This window comes from Mytilus edulis, chromosome 8 (genome assembly GCF_963676685.1).
Source record: "Mytilus edulis chromosome 8, xbMytEdul2.2, whole genome shotgun sequence".
NCBI lineage: Eukaryota > Metazoa > Mollusca > Bivalvia > Mytilida > Mytilidae > Mytilus > Mytilus edulis.
The window spans coordinates 24,156,121-24,184,097 of record NC_092351.1 but is presented as its reverse complement, the minus strand read 5'-3'; the positions used below and the strand labels follow the sequence as shown (position 1 = coordinate 24,184,097).

General features: G+C 31.7%; 1 protein-coding gene across 4 annotated transcripts; it reads left to right on the top strand.

Moving 5' to 3' along the window:
- On the top strand, window positions 1–27,788 carry LOC139485120 (leucine-rich repeat-containing protein 74A-like). Of its 4 annotated transcripts, none has more exons than XM_071269267.1 (14): window positions 1–141; window positions 12,315–12,564; window positions 13,002–13,166; window positions 14,644–14,834; window positions 15,204–15,311; window positions 16,748–16,841; window positions 17,283–17,332; window positions 17,901–17,982; window positions 18,501–18,586; window positions 19,916–20,110; window positions 20,738–20,833; window positions 21,765–22,028; window positions 26,659–26,744; window positions 27,163–27,788. In XM_071269267.1, the coding sequence occupies exons 1-14, from the start codon at window positions 82–84 to the stop codon at window positions 27,650–27,652; spliced, it is 2,217 nt and encodes a 738-aa protein (XP_071125368.1). In that variant the 5' UTR covers window positions 1–81; the 3' UTR covers window positions 27,653–27,788. The 4 variants fall into 4 exon arrangements, with proteins under 4 accessions (XP_071125368.1, XP_071125370.1, XP_071125369.1 ...); XM_071269268.1 differs by lacking the exon at window positions 1–141 and adding an exon at window positions 3,584–3,703; XM_071269269.1 differs by lacking the exon at window positions 13,002–13,166 and having other exon boundaries at window positions 2–141.
- The last annotated feature ends 189 nt before the right edge of the window (window positions 27,789–27,977 follow it).

The following is a 27,977-nucleotide window of genomic DNA, read 5'->3' as shown; positions in this document are numbered from 1 at the left end:
ATAATTTCATATCTTTTATTTAAAAAACCCAGCATGGATAAAGAAAAGTGCGGGTATGAGATATAAAATAGTTGAAGGACCATGGATATTGCTTTAGCTCGACCACTTTCTGCACCGAAATCTAAGACAGAAAAGTCACAGGTAAGAAATAGATACATAAGTTATATACACATTTATTCCAATTAATATTTTATAGTGTGTCTTTCTATGTTGTGTTGTTACACTATTGTTTCATGAGGGTGAAGGTTTGGTACCATAAAACGTTTAAACCCGCTGCAATTGATTGCACCTGTCCTAAGTCAGGAATCTGATGTTCAATAGTTGTCGTTTGTTGATGTGGTTCATGAGTGTTTCTTATTTCTCGTTTTTTTTTATATAAATAAGACCGCTGGTTCTCCCGTTTTACACTAGTATTTTTGGACCCTTTATAGCTTGCTCCGTGTGGAAAACCGTACCTTGACCACTAATGGTTTACTTTGATAAATTGTGACTTGGATGGAGAATTGTCTCATCGGCACGCATACCACATCTTCCCATATCTACCTATATCTATATACATTTTTTATTTAAAAATACTTTTTTATCTACATGTTTTGTATACACGAGGTTTAGATATATATAGAAATACAGTAATTGTAACCTATTTCTACAACGTTTCTTGGCACCAAAGAATTTTAATATCCGAGACAATGTATTAAATAAAATATAAAAAAAAAACAATCTGGCGGGGCGGGGAAATATAAGACAATTTGTACCCCTTTCGTGCAAATACTTACACTTTCACTCCTTTCCCTTATACCGATATTCTAATTTTCTTGAGTCAATAAAAAATACTCTCAACTAAGATTTGTTTCAAGCATATTACCATTACAGGAGATTATAAAAGATATAATATAAAACTTAACCTCCTTTATAATTTCATTTGGTAAATAAATATTTAAGTATGCACAGCTTTCTTCTTCCCATTAAGCGGTCATAATCAATTGTACATTATTCTGTCAATTTTTCGATGGCAAAATATATGTCGTGCCTTTTTGTGTTTGTTTCTTTGTATTTAATTCATAATAAAAAAAAAAACACTATAACTTTTTCAATAAATTGTGGTAACTAACCTTGCGTCTGAATATTCTTTTTACGCGACGTATTCAGATATATAAATTAAATAATCAATTTAACAAAATTTTATAGAAAATATCAATTTGTATACTATTCGTTTGTCAAAAGAAATCATTACAAATTTACTGTGTTGTATTTTTTTTAAATGTATACACGTTTTAATGCCAATTGTACAACGAATATAAAGCAAGGGGATGAGGTAGGATTGCCAATTAAACAACTATCAATCATAGTTCAAATAAGTGGGTATAAGCCTTTATTTGGATTAAAGGATTTTAGAAATGTTTAATACTTTCCGCCTTTTGTCCTATGTGACCTTTTTAAATACTAATATCATTATTAAAGTGATTTTTACTAAATATGTATATACGGATCAATGACGTACTATAATAACCAATAAGGAAATTTCAGTTTAACAACACTCTGTTAACCCACGCGACATATCAGAAACAGGAGCGATGAGAGATCGGTTTTTAATTAGATTGATCTTTTAGTTTTTTTTTATTCCACTGACCGAGATGACACGAGGGAGAGTAGATATTTTAAAATGACGAAATAGCTTAAACCCTTCCTCACAAAGTGATGTACCAATATCAAACCAGGTTTTGCATCAACTCCTAATTATCCAATTAAAAAAAAAAGAACCGACAACATGTCAGTGATAGAGTCTTGTGTAACATGTTGACATTTGTTTTTTTTATTTGGAGAATTTTGAGTTGATGCCAAACCTTTCATAGTTTGGGTTTAATTATACAATTGAAAGCTTGTTTAGTCAAGAGACAATTTAAAGAGTTTGACATTTCATGTCTTTTTCTATTGTTGTATGTTTAACTATATGTCGACCTCTATAGTTTTTAGGTCACCAGTATCATTTCATCTTCAACTTCGTTCTTTGTTTGGCATTTTTAACTTTTATTCGAGCGTCACTGATGAGTCTTTTGTGGACGCGTAAATACAAAATTTCAATCATGGTATATATAATGAGTTTATTCATAAGTTTATGTTTAAACTTTCCAATATGTTTTCATAAAAAAAATATGGAATGTTCCATCTCCTTCGTTATGTTCGCTTTCCTGCTGCTTTGGCGATTGCTGTGTCCGTCTTATGACAACTTATGCTTAGGCTTGATTGCTAGTATTGCTTAATCAATGTTTTTTTTACAATCAATGTTCTCATCATTTTTTATTATTCCAAACTGAATGATACATGTTTTATAGTTTTCGAAATTTCTAGCATGACTCGGCCCTGTCGTGGAAAAGTGAGCAAATCTCGTGTTTTTGTTGTTGTTGTTTGGGGGGGGGGGGGGGGGTGACTGTACAGGATATATAAGAACGTAGCCTAGTCCGGCTAAAATATGGACGGGACGAGTAATGCGATGTCTTATTCAAGGATGATACCTCGCTCTCTACATGCGATAATTTTTTTAAGGCTCCGTAGGTTTAATTTTGCGACACTCCACTGTTGGTGAAAGTTTCTTTATCTTACCTCCTATACATTTCTAGGAATATAATTTGTTAAAAGCAATCGCATTGAGACCGTATATATTTTATATTGAGCAAGTAGGCGTTGTTTATTTCAATACATACAGTTAGTAATGGTGCTAGCTTTCTTAACCAATCTTTATCCAATAAGCAGACTACGATTTGGTGCTACACACCTACTCTGTTTTTATGATTCATTAGATAGGTATTTCACTTGACCCATATATTTCATCTTTTAGTACTGTGATTTTTGTATGTTATAAATTAAACCTGTAGGTTTGATATATAAATATGATAGAATCTGAAGCGAGATGATGTATCAAATATTCTTGCTTTGTACGTTTTCAAGACAAAATATTCAACTCAAACACGCCCTAACATAAACAGGTGCACTCGATTTTCTCTTTTTGATTCAATTGTTACCCATTTTTTAGAATTTGTTCTTGAGTCGCATAATGGAAGGGCAGACACGAAAATTACTGAACTTATAGATTGATATTTTCTCCGTCCGTTGTAATTTTTTTCAAAAAAATTGGAGGTTATGCATTTACTACATCCAACTTGATAGATACCCATGTCGTCAACTTGATATCTAATTGTTCAGTTTAACTAATGTAATTAGAGATAAAATGAAACCTGATGCAACTGGTGTTTTTATAAAAGAACACTTCGAAATTGAGAAGAAAATTGTCATTTTATTTGTTTATATTAATTTTTAATTTTTTGTTACTATAGTAAACATTACGGTGTAAGTATTTATCGCCTTCTCTAACAAAGAGCTTCGATTCTTTTGTTCTATTTCAACCGGGTTTCCACTTGATATAACTTATTACTTGTTACATTAGAAGAAGATTATTCATTCGTAGGTTAATTTAAAATAAAGTTCAAAACATAATTGAGATCAAATGACAATCTTGATCACAAGAATAACTTTTCATTATACTTTTGAAACAATTGAATAGATATAGTAAATAGATACGTATGCACTACATTTAAAAATAAATTCAGTTTATTGTTGATGAAAATTTGTAATTCTTGTTGAGTTGAATATGGATATAGCAGGCGAAATGTCAACAGCAAGGACTCCTATTTCTAAAATATCTGAGGTATGATATAAAAAATCAACATTTTCAAAAGTTGGCATTAAACTTGTTATGTAATTACCAATAAACACTAGCTGGATTAAAGAGTTTAGATAATCTGAACAATTTATCTATTTGAGTGCAAACTGAAAATTGCGTATTTAGATAGCTTGGTTACAAAGCTTATCACAGTTTTTATTTATCTTAACATCACTGGCTTTCAAATATTTGGGTATGGTCGTTCCTGATGAAGGTTAATCCGGAAAAGCCCTTCAGACCAGACGCATGAAAATTACATGCTAATAAAGCCGTTAGTTTTCTCTTTTGAATTGTTTTACATTGTCATTTCGGGGCATTTTATAACTGACTATGCGGTGTGGGCTTTGCTCATTGTTGAGGGCCATACGGTGACCTATGGTAGTTTTTAATTTCTTTGTCATTTGGTCTCTTGTGGAGAGTTGTCTCATTAGCAATCATACCACATCTTCTTTTTTTATAATTAGTCTTTAGTTTTCTATGTTGTGTCTTGTATATACTATAATTTGTCTGTTTGTCTTTTTCTTTTCGGCCATGGCGTTGTCAGTTTATTTTCGATTAAGAGTTTGACTGTCCCTTTGGTATCTTTCGCCCCTCTTTTACAAGTGTTATTTTATTTGTCATTATTATACATAGTTCTAAATATATGTATATATTTTTTAATTGATCAACGTGTTCGTCCGTTCGTTTACTCACTGATATGACAGTTGTTATCCATTCGTTTGATGTGCTTGGACTTTTGATTTTGCCTTTTGATTTTTGATTTTCCTTTTTGAATTTTCCTCGGAGTTCAGTATTTTTTGTGTTTTTACTTTTCACTTCTCACTCTTTGTTTTCTGGAAGATTGATATAGCACGGCGAGACAAATCTTTTATATTTTACACATTGTCACCATAAGATACAATTAGATTTGATGGATTTGACAATATAGCCCAAAAGCGGTGCTGAAAAATGGCGTTAAAACACAAAAAATCAAATCTTATCAAATTATTTACCAAAATCAAAACCCTTTGTTATCGATAGGCAATGGAAAGACTCGGACCTAATATGATATTACTCTAGGTCAAAAAATCATTTAGATTTGCTAACTATGTACTACCATGTCACAAAGGATATAGATTTCTATAATATCCATTAATAATAGCAGTATGACAATTAATGATACAGATTTATGCTCGGCCATTGTATCAAATTAAAAAGTTAGCACTCATTACCATGTGTATGTTTGTTTTATAGCAAGTTTATTTGTCCATTCTTGAATTCTTTAAAATACCAACACTATGGAAAAGTGTTTTCCCCCATTTATTATTATTGTTCTACATTAATACTAAATACGTAAATTTGGCATAGGTAGTCTCACATGTTCGTCTAACTTGAAGAATGAACAACCGTAGAATTTTATCACCGAAAACAAACCGTTGTGCGGAATATAGAATTTTTCTTGGAAACCTTTTATGTTTATCATTTATAATTACTATGTGTATCTTGCCTGACAAGTGCCCATAACTTGCTAATAAAAATGTATTTAATATGTCTGTCGATTTTTTTTTGATTTTTTTTATTTTTTTTTTATTTATTTATTTCGCCTTTGTTCTATTCTGTTCATCGTGAAGAAATTGCCCGATCTTGAAACAATTCTTTGACTATCTCTGTTATTTTTCTATTTCCGCTTCGGCTGTTTTATTTTATTTCCCAATCGTATTTGAAATAATTTTTACACTGATTTATGAAAAAAAAATAAGGAAAGAGAAAAAAAGAAAAAAAGAAATTTGTGAACTCGGTATAAAATAGTAAACTAGCACTAACGGTCTGAAATATATGGCCTAAATAATTTTAACCTTGTGTCTTATTTGTTTTATTTTTATTCGTTCTCCTTATGTATTTAAAAGAAATTTAAATCATCATTGACATCAGTATGATTTTGAAAGATCAAAACCCTTGTATTATGTTCTCATTTAAAAGAAACAACGATATTCAAGTGAAGAAATTGTGAAATTTAAGATAATTATATATATCTGACAGGTAAAATAGAAATACCAATTAATTTTATGTTGTTCAATATAGCGATGAATTTCGATAGCATTATATTTTTTAACCGAAGGTCTAACGTAAAATTATACATGCCATGTTTTATGCCGAATTGAGAAGTTTTGATATTCTATTTAAGTCAATTTTGTTTCATCTCCCCTTCGCTTTTAAATTAATTTGTCTTTGTTAGGATAAAGTTTTTACATATTGACACATATAATACATAATACAGCTTTATTATATAGCATATCCATGGGCGTGCTAGCCTAAGTGCGAGCAGTCGTTGGCTGTAGACCTGACTTGATCAAACCAAGTACATGATATTTACTGCTTCTTCCCTAATCCCGTGTTAGTCAGTGGAAAAAGGAGACTGGTCGGCTCAAAGTCAGAATAACGTGCCAATGTATGATGGCATGGTTTCCTGTGCACTGTTGCCTTAAGCTTGTGATATCAACCTGTTTAAGTTTAATGCATGTACTGTTTGCCACTGGACGTTAAATGATTAATCCATCATTATCATCAACTTCAACTTTACCCTTACACCTTTTGTCATTCCACCTAACTTTTTCTCCTGCTCCATCTATTTCTCTCGCATTTTCTCATTTTGTAAACAGCAAAAATAAAATTAAGGATGTCAAGGATGGAAATGCGGAATGAGGAAATTTGTTTATGCATTCCGAAACAACAATTATAGCTTACGATAAGATCCAGTATTTATACAAAGATTATTTTATTATGATTTAAAAGTAAAGAATTAAGTCAAATGATAAGTTTATTTTCTTGTCTTTTAATACGTGTACACACAATAAGATTCCATATCGGTTAACGTTTTTCAATAAGACATTTAAATGCATTCATAGAAACTTGTTCTTCGTTGAACGTCATTTAAAGCATTTTCACTTACTGAAATTTGATATTTGTTATAGTTAAACAGTCGAAAACCCAGTTGAAATAGAACAAAAGAATCGAAGCTCTTTGTTAGAGAAGGCGATAAGGGAGCTACCATTTGATTTTTATGGGGGGGCTAGGATGAAAAATTTTGTCCTGCTTTTTTTTTAGTTGTAATCTCTGTCCTGCCTTTTTATTTTTTACTCTATTCGGTCCTGCCTTTTTTTTTACTAGTTATCCTGACTTTTTTTACACAAATTGTCATCCTGCCTTTTTTTTTACCAAGTTGCTCATCCTGCCTTTTTTTTTTACTCAAAACTCCTGTCCTGCCTATTTTTTTCAAATTTCATCCTAGCCCCCCCATAAAAATCAAATGGTAGCTCCCTAAATGCTTACTGTAATGTTTACTATAGTAACACAAATTTTAAAAGTTAATAGAAACAAATAAAATGACAGTTTCTTGTCAATTACGAAACGTTTAATTTTAAAAACACCATTTGCATAAGTTTTCAATTTATCTATTACATATTTAAGCAGAACAATTAGATATCAAGTCGACGACATGGGTATCTATCAAGTTGGATGACAAAAATGCATAACCTCCGATTTTAGAATTTTTGTTTATCACGGACGGGGAACATATCAATCTATTAGTTCAGTAATTTTCGTGTCTGCCCTTCCATTATGTGACTCAAGAAAAAATTCAAAAAAAGGGGTAACAATTGTATCGGAAAGAGAAAGTAGAGTGCACCTTTTTATGTTAGGGCGTGTTTGAGTTGAATATTTTGTCTTGAAATCGTACAAAGCAAGAATATTTGATACATCATCTCGCTTCAGATTCTATCATTGTTATATATCAAAGCTACAGATTGACGTTATAACATAGAAAAATCGCAGTACTGAAAGATGAAATATATGGGTCAAGTGAAATACCTATCCAATGAATCACAAAACCAGAGAAGGTGTGTTCGAATAGCTTTTTTTTTTTTACTAAAAGTACTTGACGACAGTCTTTCAAGTTGGATGATGAAAATGCATATCTTGGAAAAAAAATATTTGTTTGTGTGTGATAGCTATGGTTTATAGTCTTCAACCACTAAAAAATTCTAGTCTGCCCTTCCATGAAATATTTAATTCGATTTTTTTTAAATTCCACCTGACAACCGATCATACAATAGTTTTAAGTTTAATCAATGCAGACAAGATCATCAACTGATGCCCATAAGCTAGTATATACATTTGTCTTTTAAAATACAACTGACATAAAAGGATCGTAATGGTGCTACGTGGATAAATTTATCGGTTTTCAAGATCAATTTTGGCAGCGCGTCATTCCTACAACGGCTTCCATTTCTACGATTGTGAAAATAAACTGGCGTATCTTGACTAAGTAGAATCCTTACTGTAAAGGGTTGTGTATTTGCCCAAAAAAGACAGCAAGTAAACAACACAAACCAGAAACGTAAAATCTTAACGAGAGGTGATCAGAGGTAGAAATTTTGTTTACCTTTATATATGTTATTCTTAGCCTTTATAGGCTTTGTTGCTTCTCTGCACAAGGTTTTAAATTTTACTTATAATTACACCTTATGTAAGAATCCGGGGTTTTGATTGGTTGATAGCCAGTGTATTTTTCACCAATTTACTGTTATCAAATGAATATCGTTCATTTTAAACGCCGCCGGGGTATTTGCTTAAAGGATATGCCTTTTTAACCCTCTCTGCCGTGGCATTTGCCAAAAAATACTCTATCCGACTGGACGCTTGTAACGTCACGATCATTAATGCGTTTTAGTACATTAACAGTCGGTGTAATTAAACAGATATATCATGTTCATGAGGGGTATTTGCGAAAAATACCAGTCTTGAGAATGAATTACCCTCGCCTTACGGCTCGTGAAATTTAACATTCTCTCGACTGGTATTTTTCGCAAATACCCCTCCTTAACATGATATATCTGTTCAATATATGATGTAGCGATTTGATAAAGTTGTACAATCACATTTTTTGAAACTAATTAAAAATAATCCTGAAATTATCTTTGTTGGACTCTAAAATTACCGTATTGTACTGATTATAGTACGTACAACGAACATAGGTCGGATACCCCCAAGATCATATATGACAGGAAGGATCGAAATCAAAAGACCGTTAAAAGAATACAATAAATCAAGACCACGCTTCATATCCATGTTGTTGTGATGTTTCGATTTTTAGTGAACTATAAGATAGATATATGCATGGGTTTACTTTTACGTACTACATGCAATATTTATTTAACTTCAATAACAAAGAGAGAAAAATCGTAAAGCTTGTTAAACTCGCCACGTGTCCATGTGTCTGTCATAAGTTAGTGTCATTTTTATATCTTCAATGCTTGTTGTTATTTGTGTATATTGACAAGATGTTCAAGATGCTCACCTTAGATGTCTATAATATTGCCTTTTGTGTTGTTTGGTTTCTGTTGCATCGACGTGTACCCCACATCGCCCAATATTTACAATCATACTTGAAACAAAATTAAAACTTACACTTGGACTTGAGTTAAAAACGTCATGTATATATATGTTAAGGACACATCGACGTATAGTCCATGCTTCTGTGTGTTGTTTTTCTGTTCCTTTAATGCTGTTTTAATTGTGTTATCTATGTTTTCTAAAGTTGGGAACTTTTCTGCTTGTTATATACAAAGCTGTATTGTATACAATAAAATAAAAAAAACTCTGAACTCCGAATTTCCCTAATTGTATGTTCCATATTAATTATTCGCAGATCTATACAAAAAAAAAATAAAAATAAAATAAAAAAAGGCTTAAATAAATTGATTTTGAAAGTTGATCTTCTGTTAAAATGTCATTGTTTGACTTTTTTTTTATCCCTTAATGGCCAAACGAAATCCATAATAAAAAGGTTATCCTCAGTTCAAATGAACTTTCTCCGGAAATAGGAGACACTTACGAACTATCCATAACACTTCGTTGTTTCCTGGGTATAAAAAGCTATACTAAATTCACTGATGACTTAATTTAGCAACTTTACCTGACCATATAGGAAAATAGGTATTTAGTCGGATCTTAACACGTACTTGTGATTTTGTTAAAACCGGTTTTGTTCAAAATATACGAAGAAATGTCGAAATGTTCAGGACTTAATTAAATCCGTATTTTGGTAGGATGGTGCAAGCATACGATTTTTATTGCGTCTTACACCTTGAGAAGCGAATAATCTTCAACTACTTTATTCAAATATTGTTTAAAAACGTTAATTTTGAGCTATGAAAGTCAAGTGGCTCGAGTATTTTTCTGAGGAAGTTTTAAAAAATTGCAAAGAAATATTTTTACATTGGGTTAGCTTTCATTAGTCTTAACTATCTATAGATTAACAAATTTTGGTTATATTTATAATTTAAAATCATCATTGAAGGTGGGGGACGATTTCGCAGATAATTAATTATATTGATGTGCCATTTGTATGCAAGAGTGACATTTCGTTGTATTATGTGCCAATTCGAAAAAGTTATGCGAGTATTCTCTCCCCTTAACAGGTTCATTATTTTATAATTAAGTTAAGGTTTCTGATATAATTTTGAATAATTACAAAATGTATCAATTCAATATATTTCAGTTTTTGTTATTGGTGTATCAAAAACATTGACGTACGAATATCATTTCATAAATTTGAAACGTTTAAAATGATTACATACCAATATAAAGAACCGTTCATCATTTTTGAAAAAGACTATGAACGAAGATTGATTTATTACAATCATATTTAGTCACGTCTCAGTCATTACAGCTGAACGGACGTGCTGGGCCAGCTCTCCTTTACCCGCTATCTTCGACGAGGGTTTACAGTTAGATATCAACGACTTACTACTTAAGATGACAGAAACCAATCCATGCCGTACAGATAGACGTAGTAGTTGGCGTACCTGCGTTAACATGCACTCCAAAACCATTGTATTATGGGGAGTGTTATGCCGATTAACGTCCGAAGGCTGTATCCTAGGCTGTTGGGTGATACGACCTTCATTTCACTGCCTCACGGCTTTGGTCCTGATAACGCTTCCTGTCATCTTTAGAACTACGTCCGAGATCATCTAACAGTACTCCGTCATCGAGGCTAGCGGGCTGCCAAGCTGACCAAACTGGCCCTGAAAGCAGCCGTTGTGAAGAAGTAAAATCCTAAAATAGTAAACAAACCAAAATCAACTCACCAAAACCAAGATGGCGGCCTCCATTCGGCGTCCTTACTACTTGTTCCTGACCCACGGCAGAAATTATTCAAACGCTCACCAATCGCCTTCGGGCACCGAGCCGACCGTGCGAGGGCTGTATAGCCAGTCAAGGTCGTTAAACACCACCACATATATTTGATTTATTTATCTTCCCTTGGTGACAGATTGATTGGGAAATGAACCAGCGTAATATAATGGTAATCACAGAGAGGGACCAGCAAGCAATTTTTAATTGTAGCTTATTCAACGTTAAAACAATTTTCCACTATAAACGAATGTTACTCTATACAAATATAAGGACTTTGTTAGCTAAATCTACAAATTTTATTAGATATAATGATTTTTTATTGCAATAGATTAATATGCTACTTAATTGACTCTTCTGTAATCAATCAATAAAGCATAATAAAAGATATTTAAATGGATGTCTAATAACTGATATAAGATGTTTCAATGGTCAACGTCGACACATAAATTAACAGCTTTTAATTAAGACAACCATTTATCAAACCAATCAAACTTTTAAATTTCTCACAAAAATGAAAATCGTCAGAATTTATTTGTCTTAAACTTGACACCACAAAATCCTGGTGATGCCACAAAATAGAAACATCGTGTATTCCATTTGACATTTATATAGAAGAGATTAATATAACACATTAAAACATGATTTATTAATAATATTTTGTTAAATCAATACAAAAGCCAGCTATAAGCTTTTCTTTTTAAATTTCTGTAACATTTATATCATTCGTTCCATAGCTAAGTAGTTCTTAAATGGGGGGAAAATAATAATATTTTGAAAATGGATTTAAATGCATTTAAAGATATTTGTGTATTCGATAATTCTGATTATTTTACACCTGACTTCGTGAACCATAACACGTGTAGTATCGAAGACAATATGAGAAAATACAACAATGTAAGTAAATATTGTTTGAAGTTGGTATATACAGTAGTAATTTAAAAATATTTTGTTAACATTATTTAATTCACAAAGTTTTTTTGTTTTTAAGAACATGTCGTATTGTATGATTATATATCCATTTCATGTTATAGAATTGGGCTATGTTTTCTATATTTGACGATTATGACAACATATTGGCAGGGTGGCAACCAGCAAACTTAACAAAATATGTTGAACGTTACCTGTACTGTTACCCAGGTATTTCAAAATGATGTGGATTCATTTATTTTCTTGGGTACCGATTTTCGTAGATTGAGGAAAACTTGCATTTTGATGAATATTTGATTTCGTGGATGTCTCTATCTTCATACAAAACCTATATTGTAATTCGTTTAATTTTTTAATTCGTGGTTCACCTGTACTAACGAAATCCACGAAAATTGGTATCTCACGAATAATAATGAATCCATGAATGTTTTTTTTTGAATATACTAACAATATATATATGATATCAATACAAATTTTCTCTGCTTTTCAGAATGATAACCGAAGCCTTATTAAAAGACCACAGACAGCATCACCGTATGTCATGGCGGTCAAATACAGAAACAAGGCCAAGGTTGCCAGTCGGAAGACAAATCGTGCGATCATAACACGACGTCGGACTGGACGACGAAAAGCATCACTTATTGACAGTGAATATGGTGGATGTGAATCGTCGTTTCACACCTATAATACTTCATTAACAGACTTGTTTGACGAGTTCAACGACGATTTCGACTTTGATGGTATGCTTGATAATTACATTTAGACGATCACGTTTTTGTTTTCATTTGCTTAAAAACAATATGATTTAAGTCAAGATTACATAGATATTCAGTGTTGCTTTGTAAAAACATAAAACTCACTGCTTCATTCACTGTAACTGTTCGTTTTTGTTTTATTTTGATTTAAAAAATGTTACGGAAGTCGTTTTTAGGACAAATGGTATGTCACTGTTCGTAACCTTATTGATAGATATAGGAAGATGTGGTGTGAGTGCCAATGAGACAACTCTCCATACAAATAACAATTTAAAAAGTAAACCATTATAGGTTAAAGTACGGCCTTCAACACGGAGCCTTAGCTCACACCGAACAACAAGCTATAAAGGGCCCCAAAATTACTAGTGTAAAACCATTCAAAGTTTTGTTATTTTAAGAATTATCGTTCTTTGTTTAAAAAGATTTGGCAACAGGGACAAACTCAGTTGAACTAGAATCGTCTTCAAAAGTAGACACAAAGCAATCATTTAGAGACTACGAAGACAGTTTTGTGACGACGTCTCTTGAAAGCTGTTCCCCATCACCTGTTTTGGCATTTAGAACGTCATCAGTAGCAGGAGTCAAACGTATACATTTATTTTACAATTAAAATATGGTGCGGGACGTTGTGGTAATGGCATGTTCATACACTATTCTTGTTTAAAATCAGAGTGCTTTTAGACATTTATTGTAAATTTTAAAGTTTCCTTGATATAACCAATCGTATTTATATGATATCAAAAGCTGATTTAGTTATGCTTATTATTTGTTTTATGCACCACTTAACTTGTTCATTGTACATCATAGAAAGGGTACTGGTTGACATTTGATTTTGGAACATAGTTTGTATTTTTGTTATATTCTGTCACAATATTATGCAGCACAATGAAAGCTTTCATGTATTGTATTTAGTAGTAAAAACGAGGTCTAGCTTTACTTTTATAAATCAATAGTTGTATTTTGTGATCACTTTCATTTTTTTGGTGTTTTTTTATGTAATTTAAAACATTTCACCAAATATCCTTATAGATTTCATAGTTCGTGTAAATCAAATTTTAAATAATGCTCACTCGTTTAAACTTGATAACCAATCAAATTTCAATGTTTTGATGTACCTTTTTGGAATCATTTAGCAGAATTCCTAATGCCTGCATCAATCAATTTTATTAAGTAAAGAAATACAAATGATCCAAAGGATTAGTTCAGTAAGACCCCTTTTTGGCCCCAAAATATAGCAGTTTTACAAAATTGTGAAAATGTAAACTTTTAGTTATTTATTGGACAGTAGAATGCTTCTGCTACATAAATATGTGCGGTTTTTGACAATACAATGCACATATATCGGGTACTGACATCATTAAGTCATGCTAAATTGCGGAAATGTTCACAATTTTAGCATTTTAGTTAAATTTTAGACTGTTTCCGTCTTAAATAAAACATAAAGATATTTTATTTCCTAATCATAGGGCTCATAACAAGCATGTAATCACATAAAGTAAAAATAAAAAGCCTTTCTCTCCCACTCGCATACACTCACACATACAACTATCGTTCTGATTAAGGATGATTGATTTAACAGTACAACACGTAAATGAAAAATAAAATACAGACATTTTTAAATGAAAGTGGCCGCATTCGTGTTCATTCATTATATTGAAAGATAAGTTGTATCTGATGATAAAACATCATATATATTTAGGTTGAGGATGAACACGGATGCGGCCACTTTCATTTTTGACAAAAAACATCTAGAAAGTGACGTTTTTTGGCATATTTGATAGATTTTCATACTTAAGCTTTAGCGTTTTTAAGGACTAAATCAATTAAAATCTTTCACATAAACTAATCGAATCAATTGAAATAGACACTTAAGTGTTTAAAAAGTGTCTAAAATCTTTCGTTAGATGAACTTGAAATTTGAGGCCAAAATCGGCCCTGACCGGACCTACTCCTTTCGTAACACTAATAACTTTAATTTTATTTACCGACCCGTGTAGGTCCATATCGTCCATCAAATACTAAATTTATTCTAAATAATATGTTAACCAAGTACATACATTTCAGAGGAGGAAAGTGAATCCAGGTCAGATAAGGATCCAGCATCTTATTGTGAGAACCAATATCGGCGCATGTGTAAAATGTTAAACATTTCACCAGTGTCATCCTTTATCCGGGAACTGTCAAAAAAGAGAGTATCAGTCAGGCATCGTTCGCTCTGTCCAAAAGATGCAAAAGCAATGTCTGTTGCTCTTCTTGTAAGTATATATAAACTAATTTTACATTATTTTTCTTTTTTAATCAACAATTAAACAAAGACATATGGAAATTATTTAGTTTGTCCATACAGACAGGAATTCGAATACAAGGAAGCTACATAGAATATTTCAAATATTTCCAATATCTGTGAGGTTAAAATGTAATTTAGTTAAACAACAAAAACATCATTTACAAAAAAATATTTATCTTCGTGTTTTCTTTTTAATATTTTCACATCATCAATATGTGGGTAATGCATAAAACAACAATTCCTCAAAAGTGTTCTTACAATTTGTTTTTAATAAAATTGTAACTGTATGATTTTTAAGTTCCGGTATAATACAAACTGTGTGTTTGTGTGTTTACAGGAGAATCCAACAGTGCAGATATTAGATATGACAGATAATGAAATAGGACCAAAAGGTGCTTTGTATTTAGCTGAAATGTTAACGGATAACAGAATCATTACTGATTTAGTAAGTTCCCTCACACAACTTCAAATAAACATAGATATTACTAGTATTCTTAATCTTTTAAATATGATGAACATTATCAATAAGAGTACAAGAGTTTGTCGTGGCAGGTTGGTACATTAAAAACCTTTTTGCAACACGTATAAAATTCTACAAATTCCGCTGTTGATACCAAAGCTTTTGCAGCAGTGTGAGGAACCAGAGTGATGTTAAAGAACGTCTCGTCTTTTTTTCTAAAAAGTTCATCGAATGATATATAAACCTTGTTGATAAATATGATGGACTTAAATAATAGATTATAAGTACTGACGTTGCTTATTATTTTAATTATGTGTTATGTTGTTCTTCTTATTGGCTTTGTATATTTCAAACTGTTAATGTGAAAGCACTTTTTTATATGATCCATTTGTTGTGACGGGCTCGGTATTTATACATCCCGCTATTGTGTGATTGTCTTATAAATGGTCATATTCTGTATTCTTGTCTTTCATTTTTGCTTTATTTGCTTTGTCTCAACAGTGTATTCATGCTATTTTGGTTTTCTTTGTTGACCCAGTTGTTTGCTTTTATAACGATTAAGATTACAACAGATTGTAACACGATGTAGACTGCTATATCCCAAATTTTGAATTATTTACCTATTATGTTTGTTTGTTTTTCCTACACATTGTTGTCAATATAATGGAATTATATGCAATGCAAGTGCGATCAGGTTTAGCTGGCTATAAAACCTGGTTTACTTCATTTTCTACACAAGGAAATGCCTGTATCAAGTCAGGAATATGACAGTTGTTTTCCATTCGTTTGTTGTTGTTAATTTTGCCATTAGATAAGGGACTTTCCATGTTGAATTTCCCTTGGAGTTCGGTATTTTTGTTATTTTACTTCTTGTTATATCAAACGTCTTCTAACAAAATACAATGTATAAAATATCAACAATAATCGCCTTTGCAACAGTTTATTATTCCTAAATATTTTTTCTAACATGTAAAAATGTTCAAACAAATTTTGCTGCCATGACAGAACTTTTTACAGTATCTCGGATTAAATGAAACCTTATTGTAACATGTATGACATTCAGACAAATCATTTACCGAAACAAAAAGCTTTTTACAACAGTTTGTTATTAAAAATCCTAGTGGCAACATCTTAAAGTATTACACAAATTCTACAGCTTTTCATTTGTGATAATGGTCTTGGATAATGAAATTGTATGCGCTTGTCATACAATTGAGAGGTTAAGCTAGCTATAACAACCGGTTCAATATACCTTTTCTACATAAGAAAATGCCTGTATCAAGTCAGGAGTATGACAGTTGTTATCCATTCGTTTGATGTGTTTGATATTTTGGTTTTGCCATTTGATTAGGGACTTTCCGTTTAGAATTTTCCTCGGAGTTCGGTAATAATGTTATTTTGCTTTTTCTTGTATATTTAAGAACTTATCGGACAATCAGATTGGCATTGAAGGTGCTAAACACATTGTGAATATTGCAGTGGAGGTTGACAACTTTACTTCATTGAATCTCTCAGGTACGATTTTATCTTACATCGGTATAGTATTTCATAGGAGAACAATGGTTTACAAATATCTGTCTATATATATTTTAAACTATGGCGAAAGGTACCAAAGACTCAATGAAATCATCAAAGAAAGAAAAACCGACAATCCAATGACAAAAAAGAAAACCGACGAGAAAACAAACAGACTCTAGAATTAAAGATGTCAACTGATGAAATTTAAAAAAGCTATCAAAATGTATATGTGTGTGTCATAAGATTGATGATCCATTAATGTCTAACCCAACCTTTATCTCATTTTATTCAGATTTTTTGGAATAAGTTATTTATAAAGAAACATAGAATATATAAAAAAAAATTCTGCCTAGTTCTTACTTTTTATTGAGATTGCACATTATTAGGTTTTTTGTAAAAAAAAAATTGAAATATATTCTGACTTATTTTTATTATTAGGAAATGGTTTTCGTGAATTTGATGCAATACATTTAACAAAACTATTCGAGGTAAGGTGTCAACAGTATGAATGATAATCCGATTTGGCGCTGGACATTTGCCAAATGAATACAATTGATAAATTGATAAAAAGTAAAATAACAAAACTACCCTACTCCGAAGAAAATTCAAAACGAAAAGTACATAATCAAATGGCAAAATTAAAAGCTTATACATATCAAACGAATGGATAACAACTGTCATATGCCTGATTTGGTACAAGCACTTTTTTAGGAAGAAACCATACTTTATGAATTTTATGCTTTGTGGATTTCCTAACGCAATACTATAAAATGCAGCAGTTGTTATTTTTACAAAGGCTATAAAACCGTATTACTTGTAGTAGAATCAAAGTATCTAAGTATCTATCTGAAGCGATCTTTTTTTCATCATACAACCTATCATTAATATCAAATAATCGACATCTTATGCGTATTGCTTTTGTGAATCTAATCTCAAGGTATTATAATATTATCAACTTCATGATAAAAAAAAAAGGTTAAATACATGCACTAATGAATGCTAACTTTAGTGCACACACAGAATGTAAAGATATAATTTCGTTTTTGTACATTTTAGGATACACATAATTTACTCAGACTAACTTTAAGCCATAATGAATTTCGGGAGTTTGGAGGAAAAGTCATAGGCGATGCATTAAGTAAGTGCATTTCATTTAATCTCTTAATCTTTATGTTAACATGTTGTTATGAAGCCTGATGTATAGCAGATGTTAGTATAACGATTTAACATGCACAAATACAAATAGATCTTACTTTAACAATATCTAGCTTGACGTTTAACTTGCGATTTATTCAAATTAGAAGTTTTATAATGCTGCAAACCATTGCATATTTTTTATGCCAAATACCACGATATGATCCTAGTTCGCTTAGCTAGAATACGCAACCTATTTCTCAGTATGCTTCAATGACCTTATTTTCAGTCCTTTCTTTTGTAAAATCAGCATTCATACAAAATACTTGATTTTAAGAGAATACAATTTTATAAAATTTAGAAAAGATATATTTGCGCGTTAATGTCCAGTTTATAAATAAAGGAAGCTAAGCATATTTCTCTGGCACTTTTGACATTTCACGGTTGTCTCAATCTCTATGATGAGTTTATTTATGGCCAATTCCGGTTTCAGATGAGTTTATTTTAAAATATTTTTTTCAGAAATCAATGATACATTGGAAGAATTAGATCTCAGTTGGAATCATCTACGGTTTGATGGTGCTGATGCTATTGCAGACGGATTAGCAGTAAGTTCTTACACATGTAGGTACCGAATCATCTACGGTTTGATGGTGCTGATGCTATTGCAGACGGATTAGCAGTAAGTTCTTACACATGTAGGTATCGAATCATCTACGGTTTGATGGTGCTGATGCTATTGCAGACGGATTAGCAGTAAGTTCTTACACATGTAGGTATCGAATCATCTACGGTTTGATGGTGCTGATGCTATTGCAGACGGATTAGCAGTAAGTTCTTACACATGTAGGTATCGAATCATCTACGGTTTGATGGTGCTGATGCTATTGCAGACGGATTAGCAGTAAGTTCTTACACATGTAGGTATCGAATCATCTACGGTTTGATGGTGCTGATGCTATTGCAGACGGATTAGCAGTAAGTTCTTACACATGTAGGTATCGAATCATCTACGGTTTGATGGTGCTGATGCTATTGCAGACGGATTAGCAGTAAGTTCTTACACATGTAGGTATCGAAACATCGCGATGACGTATAGTTTACAGAGTAACAATCGCACTAAACTAATTGGTGTTTAGCCACAGTACATTAATATGAGAATAACATAAAATGAATATTTCATTTGATTGCATTTAGACTACAATTCTAAAATTGATCAAGAAATAATACAGCTAGTCAGGTAATACAACAAAACACAAACGGTAGCATACGCCGAATTAAACTTTTTGATAGTTTAGCAAACATCTCTTTCTAGTATTATTATTACTTTTTATGATGTTACATTTCATTTAGAATCAATGAAACATTTAAATTTCAGCAGACTTGAAAACAAACTGCGAGAGCCGTAGTGTAGTGGTTAGTGCATCGGACTACTAACACAAATTGTCGGCTCTCCCTTGACACCATTTGCGAGTATGGCATTGAGGAAACGATGATAGTCCGTCGGAAGTGGACGATAAATGACAGACCCGTGTTAAGAGAGAGCCATATATCTTGCACGTTAAAGACACTAATGCCACTACAAGGCAGCACTCGCACCCGCAAAGTGGAAAGGGATTAATATAAGTTGCAAAACTTGTTTCCCAATCCACTATCAATAAATATGTTTAAACTAAACTGCAACAGACTTGAACACAAATTTAAACAAAGTTGAACATAACAATATGTTGACATGTATAAGCTTGGATCGTTTGTAATGGCTTCATACTTCAAAAACTTGAACACTAGGACAGGTTCGAATATGTGTCAAATACGACTATGGGTAATGCATTTTACTGTGTCAATTGATAAATAAAACGGGTTAATTGATATTTATTAATCACTATTTGAATTTTCTGAGTATCATTCATGACTATGTGGTTGTTTATATTTTGCAGTTAAATCAAGGATTAAAGAAATTAGATATATCATGGAATGGATTTTCAATGCGAGGTTGTGAATCTCTTGCCAAAGCTTTAGGATTTAATGAATATTTAATTGAACTGAATTTGGAATGTAACAGAATAAACAAAGATGCCTTAGAGAAACTTTTAAAAGGAATGAAAACAAATCAGTCTTTAGAAGTGTTGAAGGTATGCATGCTTAATGTATTTTGATTATTTCCCTTTTTTCTGATAATTAGATAGTGTTGAAGTAATACAAATTAAGTTCAACATGATGATGTTCTTAACTTATGGTTCAGCAAAAGTACATAGAAATCAAGCAAAGAAACATTAGAGCCAGTTTAACAATTGTATTGATTACACACAAAAAAATGTACACTTATTTCAGTATTGAACGTAGAACTTATTATTGCTACTATGCAGGTTATGATTATTCTCCAAGAAAGAATGATTACAACTTCGAAGATGTAGTAAGGTTTAACATCTCTGAAATAGTATATGTAATGATTGGAACTTTCACGTGATATTCAGCACATTTAACTAACAGAGTGTATATATACAGCGGATAATTTTTAATGGAATTAATTTTTCGGGAAAACTAATGGATATATGTATTGGAATTGCTAGCGCTCACAATGGTAGAATGCAAAAAAGGAACGGATAGACACACGTTCAATTATTAAACAATATGTATATCATACTGCAATAGACAGGAAATCGAAAGTTGAGTGAGCTGTTATGACTAGAAGACTGAAATTGCAGGAAATTGCAGGCTTTCTTCTCATTTTCGTAATCATGTCCTGACTTTCGTTTTAGTTGGGCTGGAATCCTATCACGACAAAAGGTGCACAGATGATCCTAGATTTTATCAACGATAATCCTACCTCAGGGCTGAAGAAAGTCGATATTCGAGTAAGCATTGAAATGAATGTAGAAATACTGTTTTTAAAGACACCAAAAGGACCAAAACGTACCAATGATTGACGAGAAACACATGAAAACGAAGTCAGATTCTTGAACAGCATTAAAGCTGTTTTCTAATTACACTTTGAAAAACAGTTTGCTTGATTTGTATTTTAGTTTTGTTTGGGTATTTGTTCCATCGTTTTAAAAAAAGTTTGCAATTTGAAGACAATCAATGGGTGGGGTTCAATTATGAAACGAAACCAATATATGCTGATTTAATTGTACAGATGATAATATTAATAACCGTTGTTTTTACAAGACACTAAAGCTTTCAAACAAATCAATCTATTTTTCAATACCCTCAATAGGAAAAAATATCTATATAAGGAGAACAACACAACTACTCGATTGCTCAGATCATGGAATTTATGGATTGATTGTACATCAACTATTACATTAATTTTTAAAACTAAAAAAAAGCGCATGAATTAATCAAATCTCTTCCTTTACAACTAATGCTCTTTCTAATAGCACATTGTCACTTTGCTGCTTTTCAGGCCTTGCGGTCATAAAACTTTCGAGTCAGTTTTTTGTACTCGTACTCGAAAATCAACCAATCAAATTGCTGGAATTCATGTTTCGAGCATGATTTTTGTGCTCCGAGCACTGAGCAAAGTTTTATGCCTTCAGGGCCAGGTGTTTTAGTGCTTTCATTGTTTTATAACGTTGACGGTTGCTTTATAAGATCCTTCCCCTATTTGCGTAAGATACAATATTTGAAATAACATTCAGGATTAACTGCTAAAACTCACAAATGATTCAAAGCAGTTCATAGGAAACCTCTCAAGACAGTTCAAAATATGAAGTGCTTATCTATATATATGTTGCTCAATTTCGATCGATAATTTTTCCCCCCAACTTTAATCTACTTTCATAGACCCAGCTTGTAGAGAAAGAATTTTCAGAGAATGTGAAAAGACTAAAAGAAGATAAGGACATAATGTTTATTCATGGACCAATTCGTGGAGATCATGGTGTTGGTGAAGATGATGACGAACTCTCTCTAATAGATGAAAATCCTATAATAGTGCTTATGGAATTCGGACATATGAATGGTTTCCGGCTAACAGATCTCTTTTCTGTTTTTGATAAAGATGGAAGTAAATCCTTGGACTTGAGTGAAATAAAAACGGGCTTGATGGTATGTTAATATGTCCATAACAATTTAAAGCTACCAATTGCAAGGGATAATGGGGAAAGCAATCGAATGACGGCATATACTGAAGATATACCAAGAGCATACTTCACCTTGATTTAGTGCAAAATGCAAATTCAATCTGATTCTAATGAACAATAACTTTAAACAAACTGAAGTGTTGAATAATAAAACTGTTCGACTAAAAATTAAGGGGTTTAGTATATAAGTTCTTGAAGGATAAGCCGTTTAGTGTTCATACGTTCACCTATTAGTGAAACTTAAACCTGGTTATGAATCTAGACGACATAAAATGATTCAATGCATCAACAAACGAAAGAGTCCGTGATGTTATAGATTGTTTGCATCTTATTTATGATGGCCGTACAATATGACTCTATGTAAACACTGTTGAAATACAAGTTATAGTGAAAGGGGCAATAATTTAAATTCGTGTTTACCGATTTGGACCAAATTCTCATAATCGATATATAACATACTTAAACGTAGATCCCTATTACAAACATTCCAAAATCTTTCAATAGGGAATGCATGGACCAGAGATAATGTACGCATTTTAAAGTAGATACCAAATAAGTATTTGGTTACTGCAGAAAGTTTTATAACCCGATATAAACATTAATATGAATATGATTAGACTGACAAGCATGTGCATTTTATAATGCTAATTTTCCTAGAACTGTTTGGTTTCATGTTAAAGGTTATTAATATATGTAAATCGTCGTTTTAACAGCACTAGAATTATTTATGTTAACCGTCAACGAAATAGTTTCGTGAACATTCACAACCCATCCCTTATCAAGTTGCACCAATACGAATTGCAATACATTGAGCTATTGACTTCCAAGCCAATAATGTATCAATGATTCGCTTTTTTGTCTTATATATAGCTAATGCGCGGTTAAGGGGTTTAAAGGACATATTTGTGTTTATCCTGCTGAACATTTTTTATCAGTATACTAAAAATATAAAATGTTACTCATAAAAAGAGTATGTATTAAATTCATATTCACCGATTTTAATCAAATTTTCATATTCTATTTATAACAATGTAAAACATTTATCCAAACTATTAAAAGTCTAAAATAAACAATTAACCTGGCACGGGCATGAAAAGACGTAGCTTCGTTCGTGGGTAATTTAGTCAAGAAGCCATCTAATTATTTATCGACTTGACCTCTAAAATCATCCAATGACCATATAAGCGATGTAAACATAAATAAAAATATAAATAGATTCAGCAAACTCGTGCTGTTGGATCATTCTATGTCTATTTAATTTCATATTATAGATGAAATATATGTTTATAATCGTTTTTACCTTTATAAGAATGATATTTTGTAGATCAAATCAGTCAATCAAATGATTTACCTTTATTTCACTTTATATGTTGACATTTTGTTCCTATAAATAACTTTACACATACAATTCACGTGTTATTCGTCTCAACCTAAGGGGGTTACATTGAAGTTCACATGAATACGGATTCAATGAGGTCGATTTATTCACTTACAAGTGAATAAGTCATAATCAATGTTTTTTAGCATATTTTTACCATACTGGCTGCTTAAAGCGAATTATTATTTCACCATTTGCATTTTATTAATGATTGAGCAAAACAAATAATATATATTTATTTTTTTATATATCTCGTAGCTAGTGCCCCTTTAAATACTCATCTTCCCTGCGTAATCTTTAAGTCCTACAAAATATAATTATTTTCTAGAAATATGGATACTAGTATATCCTCATTTTATTTATTCTGCAAGTTTTAGGACACTTTCTTGTTATAATGCACATATAACTTTATTTTACAGGGTATTTATGAAGTATGTTACAATCTTTTATTGCCTGCTTACTCCTTGTTGGGCTACTACTTTGTATACTGTTAGTTTAATGATGGAGATTGGTTTTTTTTTGTTTTTTTTTCCTTTTATTTCTTTTTTAATTTGAAAATTTAAATAAAAATATTGAAAGCAAATACGAATATTGCATTTTAAAAATAATAAGCATTCCAAAGCAAATATATTGTACTTCTCAAGGAACAAATGTTCCAAACTAAATAAATCTCATTTTAAAACAACAAACGTTCCAAAATAAATAGTATTGTAATATATTTATAACAGACAAATGTTCCAAAAAAATTATAAACATTGTTAGAAACTAAAACGTATTGTATTTTTAAATGAACAAATCGCTAAATCAAATCGTATCATTATTATGTTATATACTGTTTATGCTAATGCATATTCAGACTTTACAAGAGTGTGCTCCATACGCAGAAACCTCTCCAGTAGAGTTATGATGAGGAAAGACTAAAATTGACACTCCGTAAATGGACACCATCACGAATTGGGTCATCTTTACTATGTGTCTTTGTCTTAACTAACAAACGACATTTTTATCAAATCTTTGATTGTGGTTTACTATCTAAGTCGTTTTTCTGCTAAGTTCTGAACGTGACTTTCGACGAATATGATTGTTCTGCCGAGGGTGAATTTGCATTGCTATCCGACGTGTCTCAATATTTTCACATCCAACATTCGTGTATTCTCTTATGATGCTTCCTTTGTAAGTTCAGTTGGATATTGTGTTATGTCTTATCGTTTGTAGTATGAATTCTATATTTTCTGTACATTTTACAGATGTTTTATTTGTCATAATAGTCGTGTTACTTTCTATTTTCCATGGATAAAGTCTTTTGCTAGTCCAAATACTTATGACGTCATCACATCATTATTTTATATAGCTTTTCAAGACAGTTGTAATCATGATAGTTATTTAGAATAGTATTGTGAAGATAATTGGGAATTTTTGGATCTCGTTCAATAATATTGTACAGACTTCAAAATTATATATACGTCACAATGTAGGTTGATCTTGTGTTGTCATTAATGTGAGATGGCTGTTGTTATTCTGCGATCTACATGTTTTCATGTTCTAATCTATTATTTATTTATGCATTTTTTCATGTCATATTTTCAGTATTTATTGATGATTTTTTTTTTGTGTTGAGTGCCCTTGTGTTTGTGTGAACTGTATTCGTGTCACGTTGTATTTTCATTTTCGCGAAATGTTTTTTAGCATTGCCATATCTGTGGGAGGTATGAATAGACCGTTAACAAGGTTCAACCAACCAATTTTTCGTAATAACCTGTACCAAGTCAGAAATATAGCAGTTGTTTTCAAATATTCCGTTTCTGTATACGTTGACTGTTTTTCGTTTCTGTTGTTCCGTTGTTTTCATTTTATAGATTATGTTTTCCCTTGGTTTTAGTTTGTTACCCGGATTTGTTTTCTCTTACTAAGTAATCGATTTATGACTTTTGAACAGCGATATACTACTGATGCCCTTATTTTTCAATAATTTTTTTAATCTAAAACTTTTGTCTGACTGTTGCAGTGCAGTGTATAGTTTAAAAAGCAGTATGCACATTTTGTTGACATTTTTTTCTCTTTAAATTATATATTTATTTGTAAAAAACGATATTATCATACATTATGCATATTTCTTATATTATCTTTTCATTTCATTGGACACGCAGCATTTTTTAATTTTCACTAACAGCAATATGTAATAATATAAGCAACGGGGGTTAATGCCTTAAAAAAAAGCTCATTGAGCCGAATCGGAACAATTAACACCCGCTTCGGCCGAGGTCTACCCATTCGAATGATAACTCCATTTTTTTCTTTTTTTTCTATCCACCCAAGGCAATATGTTTTCATTATCACACATGCATACCAATTACTGGATAAAAATCAGAACAGAAAGTTTATAAAAAGCATAATGGGTTGGGTTGATGTCTCATTCACATAAATCTCACATTTTTGTGTAATATCAACATCTGGGATCTGGAGTAGGTAAATAGAAAAGACACAAAAATAAAGGACAGAATATGTTTCGTTGATTTAGGGTGGTTTAGTATAAGAAATTGTGACGTCTCAAACGATTGATATAGATTTATACTGCACATTAGAAACATAAAATGCACTGACACCTAGCAATACGAAATTTTTGTTCCCACTGCCCCTGTATATTTCGTGTAAAGTAAGGAAAGTTCGCACATCGTCTACTTAAAAGAGCAAAGATGGTGATGTTTATAATTTTGTATTAAAATACCAGTAGCATGACTTAAATCTACGCTAAATTCAATACCGTACTACAACAAAACAAGAAATACTACGATTTATACGAAATATAATTATATATTTATGATACCAGATATTTTGCAATAAATACCTTCTGGCATAAATATTAAGAACATTATTCTGTTATATGTTATACCATCTCTATGTTTAAGCATGGCAATTGTTTTTCCTAATTCAAATTCTGAATTAATGTTCCGTGCATGTAAACCTTAACATATTGTGGATTTTGTATGTTCATTGATACCAATGTTTGTGGATTGATGCACATTTTAATATCGTGGATATTTTCCAAAAGTCTGAATATACACCTATAAAAAATGTTTACTTCGTTAAACATTATAATTTGTTGATTACCTATACCAACGAAATCCACGAAATTGGGTAAACCACGAATAATAATGAAACTACTGCATATCTTTATGGTGCCACTGATCAGTTATTGTAGTAATATTTGTATTTACAGATGGCAGGGATTCCTCTACAAGAACACTGTTTAGAGTTATTAATAGATAAACTAGATGATGATGACAGCGGGGAAATAGAATATGCGTAAGTATTCATTTCCACATATCAAAAAGTTTGTATTCATTTGTTTGTAATATGAATCTAATATTGCATTAAGAATCTGTAACTTAGAAATATGTTTCTCCGCAAAAATTAATTTGCCATCATAAATAGACTATGGCCTAAGAATAAATAGAGAATTGAAATGGGGATTGTGTCAAATAGACAACACCCCGACCAAAGGACAGAAAACATCCGAGGGTATTAATACAGCTGATGACACATGCGTAATCATCTGATTTAATTATTTTTTCTATCTAAACTCAATTCGTCTGGACAGGTTGTAAAATTAGATTTTTAAATGATTCAGTAGTGGAAATTGCACATACTGTGTTTCAATTATGCAGTTTACACGTATTTGGGATAAATTGCTAAGCATTTGATTTTATGTGGTTCATTTTAGTGAAATGATGCAGGCGCAGATGATTCATAGACGACAAAAGGCTCAAATGATGAAGGATATAGCAGATGGTTCAGTTGATATAGAAAAGACTGAGGTTGGTCGAGTAAGGGGTAAATTACACAAACTTATGGCTAAACATATGGACGGAAATCCTGCTTTCAAACGCCGCGTGGATGATTTTAAGAAGTTATTGGAAAGCTCTCAGAAAGATGAAATTCTTCGAAAAGAATTCGAAAAGAAGGTAGCAATGCGTAGATCATCTAAAGTTGAGCGGGAGAGGAAACAAGAAATTACAAAGGCAACGGAAGAAGCACTGCAAGATATTATTGAAGCGGACACAATTGAATCACAAATGCACGTCGATACAAATAAACTGTCAAACCTAACACTTGAAAAAGTTGACAAAGATCATACACTATTAAACAATGGGACAAATAAAACACCGCGGTCTAATAAAAATGAAAATGATTGGATAGCTTTACATGTTTAGTTCGAATGATGTAATTTATATATGTTCTCGTTGGTGTTCAAATATGTTACAGATGTCAAGTTAAATTATTTTGTTGTATTTTTATAATAACTGTGCCATGTCTTCTTGTCGTATTAAAGGCCTTCACGAAGCAAAACTGTTAGTGTTGTCTGTCTCAGCGCCGATTCATAATAAACACATGTGAAACATATACTAGTACTGTATTATGATTTTTCCTTCTAAGCAAGCCTTGTAAACTTAGCCACTGTCAACCGTCAGTTATAATTAGAAAACGTTGTCGAATTTATGTTGATGTCACGTAAACAAAATTCACCTGATGAAATGA